This window comes from Perissodus microlepis, chromosome 11 (assembly GCF_051167445.1).
Source record: "Perissodus microlepis isolate ML-2025 ecotype Zambia chromosome 11, ASM5116744v1, whole genome shotgun sequence".
Lineage (NCBI taxonomy): Eukaryota > Metazoa > Chordata > Actinopteri > Cichliformes > Cichlidae > Perissodus > Perissodus microlepis.
The window spans coordinates 11,322,466-11,331,566 of record NC_140471.1 but is presented as its reverse complement, the minus strand read 5'-3'; the positions used below and the strand labels follow the sequence as shown (position 1 = coordinate 11,331,566).

The 9,101-nt window shown below is 39.5% G+C and overlaps 1 protein-coding gene across 1 annotated transcript; it reads right to left on the bottom strand.

The window, feature by feature from the left end:
• Positions 1–1,870: 1,870 nt before the first annotated feature.
• Positions 1,871–6,666, bottom strand: irx1a (iroquois homeobox 1a). The gene is made up of 4 exons (XM_084944805.1): positions 6,041–6,666; positions 3,701–4,793; positions 3,281–3,356; positions 1,871–2,397 (listed from the first exon to the last, which is right to left on the bottom strand). Exons 1-4 carry the CDS (start codon positions 6,281–6,283, stop codon positions 2,322–2,324), a joined length of 1,488 nt encoding a protein of 495 aa, XP_084800931.1. The 5' UTR covers positions 6,284–6,666; the 3' UTR covers positions 1,871–2,321.
• Positions 6,667–9,101: the final 2,435 nt, after the last annotated feature.

The window sequence follows — 9,101 nt, the reverse complement described above, 5'->3', positions numbered from 1 at the left end:
ATGGGGTGGGAGGGAAACTTACGCACCTGCCTTTTTCTTCGCAATTTAAGAGTCATTATTGCAAAACACGTGCTGTCCTATAAGCGAATTGAAAAGACTCGGTTCGACTTTGTGTTAATTAATTTTATCCTAATTTAGATATAGCGGTTTATGGGGGCTGGAATATTTCATATTTATATACTAAAACGAGCAAATGTAGAAACATGTAACTATTGCGTTTTATGTTACGTATTATTATTATTATTATTATTATTATTATTATTATCATTGATAGACACATTAATATAGCGTGTAGTCTACATTTTAAATGTGTTTGTGATTTGAGTAGAACCGTTTTGGTGTGTGTGTAAAAGCCAGATGATTCCACGTCGATCAACAAAACGTGCCTTGGCCTTAGTTAATTTTTTAACACAGTCTGTGACTGTGTTTAAAAACAGACATTTAAGTGACACAGATTTATGCGCAAAGACCCCCCACCCCCCTCCCGCCGTTCATCCCCTCCCCCACCTCTGCAAAACACAAACGATCTGGTCACCGTTTACCTACACGGAAAAAAAAAGAAAGGAAAAAGAAAGGAGACTCTTGCGTTTTGACTTGCAGAGATAATTGCAGTTACTTAATTTGGCCGTCTTTGAATATGTAAAATATAAAAATGTAGCAGAATTAATACTAGTAATTGCCGTGCCAAAACGCAAGCTCTTTTTTATTTATTTGCTAATTATAATTGTATTCCTATGATATTTCCTTTTTTCTATGACGTAGCTCACGGATTTTCAAAATATTAAAAGGTACTCTCATAAAAGCATAATAGTACACAATTGGGTGCAAGACCGTTAAATCAAATTAGAAACTTTAAGCTACATAATGAGAGATGCTAAAGTTGGAGTTTTTCATCTCACTTATAGCTTTTGGGAAAGTGACAACGGTTTCAGGTCTTATAATTCTCTTTCTTGCCTATAGAGGCCGCTGTGATATTGCAAAACAGATGTGCATAAGTTAGTCCACAGGTTTGGGGCACTGAAATCATTCACCCTCTATAACAGCTCACTTTGCAGCTTATTTACAAAAGTGTCCTTCAGTCAAAGAATGAATGTTATCATACTCTTCTTGGTTGCTTTTAGAAGATTTTTTTTTAAATGAGTGTTGATTTTTCATTAAAAGTAAATATAAATAAATAAATAAACAAACATTTAAATCGCTTGAGACAAATAGCATTAAAGACAAATAAAATAAATAATATAATGCAAATAAAATAAATAAGATATTCCAATAGCAGATAATTATTGCACTTTCCTTTTGTCTTATTATGTTTAGACCCAATTAGGCTGATGATGTAAATCAATATTTGCTTTTGGTCATTGTACAGCAAGGAAGCAGCTTTTCACAGGCTAATGATCACTATCAGCTTAGAAACAGACAGAGACCCCAAAAGTGACCCTGCTCCTCAAGGTCCACAATGTCAGACTTCTCCTCCCCCAAAAGGAAAATATTAATAATTTATCTTCGAATCGACTTCTCCCTCTGACAGATTAGATTTTAACCATTTGATTTTGTTTGGACTGGGCGTTCCCATATTATTACTTAATGACCTTCCCAGCTGCTCCTGTCCATTTTCTGTCACCAGCAACCATCTGGACACTTATTAGCACCTCAATGCATCCACGCTGCTTTCCTCCCAAACTTGAATAAAATTAAGCCTGGTTGCATGCAGACTGCCAATATTTTTTTTTCTCTCTGTAGAATTCCCACCCTTTTTGTTGCAGGCCTAAGCTTTCTACATAATTTATCAATTTCGTTTGCATAATAATAATAATAATAATAATAATAATAATAATAATAATAATCACAGAAAAGAAATGTAGGCTGAGGATGTTGGGTTTTCTCTATAATTTCATTTAGTTTATTTAGGCAAAATATACGATCTGGACAAATTCCTTCAACGTTTCCTATTTACAAATTTAAATCACTTGTATTTACATTAAAGAAAGGACACCAAAAAACACAAGATAGTGACAAATAATAATTATAATAACAATAATTATAATAATAATAATAAAGTAAACAGCCTACCAAAATGTCCCAGCCTGCCTGGGCAAAGTGGAGAGAGAGAGAGTAACATTATAGGCGCGATTATAAGCTACACAACAATAGAGGAAGTAATCCATCCATCCACAGGATATTACCAAATTACGCCATTTGTTCTGTACCGTCTGAATGCTATGCTGCATTATTATTTCTCATTGTCCTTTTTAGAGAGCGTAAAGTCTTTGTTTTTTTTTTTTCTATTTGATTTTTTTTTCAAGCACAAAAAAATGTCTTGATCAAGCCGAGGAGAGTGCAGTGAGGACCCGTTGCGTGGCGTCTTGTGGACTCCTGGCGCTGGAAGGCAGAGAGGATCTGGATAAAGAATAACACAGAAAGGTAGATAAATACCCCCGCCGTGTTTGGACAGCGGGTTTCAATATGCATCTCAAGTGTCTGGCTGAGCAGTTTTGATTAGAAGCAGACTGAAGCCCTCCTTTTCAAGCCCTCGTTTTTTTTTTCTTTTCTTTTTTTTTAAACACGACTAATTAAAACAACATCAACAATAATAGTGTTATCAATTTTACAAATCCGATTTTTTTTACGGCATGGAAAAAAAACCCCTCACTGTTCATCCATTGTCAACAGTTGTAATTCGTTATCTCATCGTTAATTCTCTAAGAACGTTACGCACAAGAGGAAATCCTGAGGTAAAACTTTTTTTTTCTTTGGGTAAGTGCGCTCCCCTGGGCTCTGGGTCTCCCATGGGTCTTTAGGGAAAGCACACAACCCAGACAGAGCCCGTTTTACTCGGTGACTTGATAAGTAGCCACACTCTCCCCAGAGGGAAGGAATTAAAAGGGTTGTGGGATGGGAGTCAAGACCCCTGTCACCCCCAAAGTAAACTGGGTATCGTTGAAAAAAATTGTTTGTTTTATTTTGTAGTGCTGTTATATTGTTTTATGTTAGAAAATATATAAATAAAAGATGAAACAAATAAAAATAAACCTTAAGTATATATGCCAAAATTCGTTAAGCAGTTTACTCATTGTTTTTTTTTTTTAAATATTGTTTCTAATACTTCTCTTACCAGTAATGTTATAGCTATATATTTTTTTAAAGAGATCTAAGTATGTTTCTATTTCGCTAATCCAATAATCAGATCTCCTTCATTTTATTTCCGGCTGTGGCTGCTTTCATCTGCTTATGGCAACGTGTTAAAATTCAGCTAAAGCAATAAAGTAAAAACTGGTCTCACCTGTCATGGATGGGTCGAAAAGAAGACTTCAGGGTCTGTGTTGGAGGTGAATCCGACCTTACACCGTTTTCGTGATCTGATGGGAGAACAGTGTTAGCGCTTGTCTGGTAGATAAAACAGAGACACGAGAATTTTTAACTAAACATTATTGTGTGTGTGTGTGTGTGTGTGTGTGTGTGTGTGTGTGTGTGTGTGTGTGTGTGTGTGTGTGTGTGCGCGCGCGCGCGCGCGTGTAGTCGATTATGTGAAAGTGTGTAAATGTACTTTACTTGTGTGTAGATGCGTGTGCAGAATCTTTTATAGGCTAAATTAATTGTATTTGAAATAGAAAATAATAATAATCCGAAGTCGTTTTTTCTTTTTTTCAACAGAGCATTTTGCACGTCTCCTCATATGTGCAAACACAGACTGTCATCTTACCTATGTGTTTCGGACTGTGGCTCTCTGGTTGGGCTTTGCTGTCATTGGTGAGCGCTGCTGAAGCTGCTACCGGCGACACCACCACTGATGTCGGCTGCTGCTGCTGCTGGGCCGGCAAGTGATGGTTGTGCTGGTGGTGGTGGTGCTGGTTTACTCCCAGAAACGATCTGACATTCAGCAGGGAATTCTGGCCTAAGAAAGCCCCATTTGTCCAATTGTGGAACTTTCCAATCTGGCAAGTGTACAGTCCGTGACTGGGGAGGAAGGCGGGGTGGGTCTGAATCTGGTGGTGGGGCGCTGATGGGTGAGTGGTGGCCCCAGTGCCGCAAGGGGACGTGGGTTTCTGTGACGAGCTGTCGGGACTAGTAGCGGTCTCTGCTAAAGACCATATTTTAGGCTTATTGTTGGACGGGAGAGGAAAGCTCCCAGGTCTGTCCGGAGACAAAACTCTTGTGGTGTTGTTGTTGCTGCTATCAGAGTTCTCCTTACTCCCTGGGTGAATTGAAATAGCGTTCTTAGATTTTTCAAAGGCCTCGTGGGCCTGTAGGGCGAAGGCCCGTCTTTTCTCTAAGTTGTCCAACTCTCCGGTTGCACCGAGGCCGCCCCTACGGTCCCTGCTGCCCTCCGATGACTTATCGTCATCATCCTCGTTGCTTTGATCCCCGTCGTTGTCGTCGATTTTGTCTATATCTATGCTCTCCAGGTCAATCTCTTCCTCGTCTTCGTTTTTTTCTGCTTCGTCTCCACTGCCCAACAAGTTACCGTCCTCGTCCTCTTTGCTCCTGCTTCCCCAGGTCACCTTGTTCTCCTTCTTGAGCCTCCTCCTGGCGTTGGCGAACCAGGTGGAAACCTGCGTCAGCGTCATTTTGGTAATGATAGCCAGCATGATCTTCTCCCCTTTGGTCGGGTATGGATTCTTCCTGTGCTCATTGAGCCAGGCTTTCAAAGTGCTGGTGCTCTCCCGGGTGGCATTTTTAGGCCTAGCAGGGTCTCCGTACTGAAACTGGCCGTATGGATAGAAGGCAGGAGATGTGTGGGCTGCAAAGCTGGCAGGGTGGACGCCAGGACTGTCCTTCAGTTCGTACTGGGATCCCTTAGAAATCAAAGATTGTGTGTTATTAAAGTATCCCCATGGAGTTTCATGCGTAATTTCATTTCATGAACTGCTAAATACATGCTTTATATCTATATATCTATATATCTATATATATATATATATGATTCAAACAACTGGCTTTAAAAAAAATCTTTGAGTTACAGTTGCAACTGACTCAGCTGTGCCCACAAATAAGCTTCTCAGCTTGCAACATGTCACATGCTAGGCCTATGGCACCTGCAACTGCACAGCTCTCTGACAGACCATTTATTAGCAATTATTGTCCGTAAATTGTCAGCAAAAAAGTAACAAAGTGAGCAGGACCAGAGAAAGTTTGTGATCACGCACACTGCATGTGCACGCAAACTGACAGCTTAAACATATAGTAGGCCTGCCTGTTAAACTCCCTTCTATGCACAATATGACAAAGCAGTATGAAGGCCCAAGCAAAGTTTTCCCCTTTTTTCTCTCCCTCTTCTCACTCTGTAAAATATACACTTGCGTGACGAATTTTGTACTTTAAGTCTTTGGCTTGGTTTTGTGGAATCGACACGCAGGTCGCTCAACTTAGTATTTTCGATAAAACCTTTTTTTTTCTCAGTTTTACTCTGTGTTAGAGCCTAATACATACCTTAGTCAATACATTAACACACTCCAAGTTAATTATTATCACAAGATGTGTCTTGCAATTCGTCAGATAGAGAAAGTTAGAAGGGTATTCAACTAGGTCAGAAATGTTTACAAAACACAAACTTAAAAAAAGTAATTCCATATTTTTAGTTTAAGATATTGTATCAGGCTGGTGAATATTTTTATCAGCCTGATTTTAAAAAATCGTCAGAGCAAAAGCAGCATTTTTTTCATGTTGCACGGTAGAATACAGCTCTGCAGGATTATTTTTTTTCACAGTGTGAGACTAATAACTGCCTAATTGTAATTTTCTCTTGTTCTTTTGCTTTATGCATAACAACAAAACACATTTTAAGCCGCATTTTCAAGGCTTTTTTTTCTTTCGTTTGCATTTCGTCAAACTTTTCACCTTGCAGCTAAAACACACCAGCGGGCTGTTAAATCAGTCAAGTATGGACTTAAACCAGAAAATGCGCAATATACAAATCGGCAACCAAGAGTATTCATTCTTTTGGTTGAAGTGACCTTTCGATTTTTTTATGATCAGACAGTGCTGGTTGGGACGGAAGGATTTACAAACATCTTTCGACAGAAGTATATGAACATGTTCTTACCATTTGTGAGAAAAGAGCCAAGTCCGCGCTGGTGTAGGGTAAGAAAGCGCTGTAGTTGTGTGCGTACGGGTTGGCGTACATGCCCAACACTGACGTGACAGCCGCTGCAGTGGCTGACGGACTTCCCCCGATCTCGGTGCTCCCTCCCCGGGACGAAGGCGTAAGCACTCCCGGTCTTTCGCTCCCGTAAACCGCCTGGGAGGCACTTAAGTACTGCGGGTACCCTAGCTGGGGGAAAGACATCTCCACCGCACAGTTCTTTTGTCCGATAAACTGTGCGTAAAAAAAGTATGCGAAGCACAAAAAAAGAAAAAGAAAAAAGAAAAAAAATGAAAAAACCCGGATGAGTAAAGAGAAAGTGTTTAAGCCAAAGTCGCAGCTACTACCGACATACAACGGTATGCAGTCAAAACAAACCGCTCTTAAATCTCTGCTTCCTCTCTTTTCTCGCGCAAAGTCCGCTGGATGTGATCTGATCAACAATTGCGCTCCGACTGACGCGCCTGGCCCTGAGGTCTCCAGGCTGATCTCTCAGATACAATTTGAAGTTGATGCTTTGATTGGCGTCCTCTACTTGAGCCTGCAAGCTCCTCCTCGTTTGGAGCAATGTGGATAATGTGAATATAGACTGAGCACATTGGCTGGGGCCCCCCTTCTCTCTCTCTCTCGCGATCTCTCTCTCTCCCCCCTCTCTCTTGCTCTCCCTCTCTCTCTCCGTCCGTGTTTGGAGTTATTGTATGTTAAATGTTCAAGCATTAGAGTCCATTCACCGAAGGCTTTGATTGTTGTATGACAACCTGTCTACACGATTTTACAGCTGTCCGACACAAGGGGAAGTAAACCCGTCAAGAAGGAACTTACTTTGAATAGATTTAAATTGTAATTAAAGGGGGAAAAGCCTGTCCGCCGAGGAATTAGTATTTGGTAACACGGGCTGCTGGTGCCTTTATTTAATTCAGTGGCATTTTTTTTCAGTAAAAGTTTTAACATTAAAATTAATTTCTGTAATTTATGGATTTTTTTTAAACCTACGCACTCGTAAAAGACACACGGGACTTTATCAGGATGAGATATTTAAAAGTTTATTTATTAAATAAATAAATAAAAGCATTTTATATTTCTACAATGAAACAATTATATATATTTTTATTTTGTTTTAAAGTTATAACGCTTACTTCAAGACGGTTACAGTTAACTCCCTAAACAGTTGCGGAAATTCATGCAAATTTCTCCATATGAGTTATTAATTATGTAAGTCTTTATTGACTTCTGTTTTCGGTTTCCTTTGATTTCTTCATAAAGTTTTAATCAGCCTCTCCATCCTTTTCCCCCCTCTCACTTTCCATCTGCTGTGTGTGTGTGTGTGTGGACTTAAAGCAGATTGTTGTTGTCCTTTGTAAAAGCAGAGCCACTTCACGTTTCCTTGCTTTTAGTGAAAAGGAATGTGGAAACGCCAGGGACCAGCCAAAGACCGGGTTACCGGCTAAGAAGTCTCCAAGTCCATGTATTATCCACAATATCCAGGTACTTTTAGCTCCTAATTTAATGAAAGACGTACCAACACACGAGAACCGGAAAAATATAGTGTGTAACAATTCTATAATTGTTTCTGGAATATATATATTCCAGAAACAATTATAGAATGTTTTCTAAAACAAACCAATCTTTTCAAAAATATTATCTCAATATTTCAAAGAGTGAAAAAACTCGGATGCTATTTTGTTCAGCGCCTCTTGAACTGCTTATCCAATTTCCAGCTCACAAAAAAAAAAGGAAAAAAAGGGTCGGACACTAACCTCTGCTTAACTATCCGCTCCTCACACACCTATGTGGCTCACGGGTGGGAGGGTGTTCATTTTTTGACTGTTCTATTTCTATTTGATTTGATTCTCATATCACCCACCTCCCGAGTCAAAGGGGGTATTCTGTAGATCTAGATTTAATGCCTTAACGACTGAAGCCCAAGAAGTCAGTAGATTTTGATCTGCACCAGATGGCTCCGAGTGGATATTGCCGAGAGCCGAGGATCTGTTAAAAATATCTGTGGGGCACTGATGGTAATCTGGGTAACACATCAGAAAGGAGGGGAGGAATGGCAATTGTGATAACCCGCTGGAAATGTGTGCAGGGGGCTAAATATAATGGCTGTGGCGGGCTGGTGGAGGGGTGGCAGGGAGTTAGAAGACCAAAATTATGTCTAAACAGAAATGACACTGGAAAAGCCGAAGAGAAATCAGTGAATCGAGATGATGAGTAAATGTTTTAGAAACAGCGAAAAGATAATTTAATATTACTAGCTTACCACTACTAGTAATAACAGTGACGATGATGATGATAATAATCATACTTAAAAATATATATGTTGACCGTGTTTCTTTTTCAGAAAAAAAGATTTTTATTAAAAAAATCACAAACAAATCAATGAATTAGGTAAACAAAGACACGTGTCGAGGGCAGTAAGACATCAATGTTAACAGATTTATTGAGTGTTGTTAAACTGTCTTTGCCACCACAAGCTTTTCAGGCTAAAAACCAGAGAGAGCGAGAAAGGGAGAGAGAGTGAGAGGAAGGGAGGGAGAGAGAGAGGGAGAGCACGGTAAACTTTGTTCCGGATCCTCGCCCGTGTTTAAAACTCATCTTCATCACGTTCAGTTCTAATGCAGGCGTTCACCACATGTCTCTGTATGACATGCACGCGCCTTCGCGCACAGGCGCTCACGTTAATGTTGTCAAAACGACTCTTAAATACTCTTCCCATTTTTAAAGAGAAAGAAAATCCCCCGGCTTATCATATCAGATAGTTTTATCGTGTAAATCTACAGGAGGCTCTTCATAAGCTGCTACGCCTTAATGGCCACATTCTAATAGGCTAAATCACTCAGTCCCAAGCACTGTGCGTTTTAAATTTTTCCTGCCACCAATTAAAAATAAATAAATATATACAAAAATAATAATAATACATAGAACCATAGTTAAGTATGTTCTTATATGATACGTGTTTTAATGTAAAATGATTGGAAACTTGTCAACAACAACTTCTGTTATACCTAAAATCTAAAAG

Coding starts and splice junctions, on each gene's coding strand:
- irx1a (XM_084944805.1), bottom strand. CDS start 6,283: ATGTCTTTCCCCCAGCTAGGGTACCCGCAGTACTTAAGTGCCTCCCAG. Junction 4,794..6,040: donor TGGCTCTTTTCTCACAAATG/GTAAGAACATGT, acceptor TTGATTTCTAAG/GGATCCCAGTACGAACTGAA. Junction 2,398..3,280: donor TTTCGACCCATCCATGACAG/GTGAGACCAGTT, acceptor TTCTTTATCCAG/ATCCTCTCTGCCTTCCAGCG.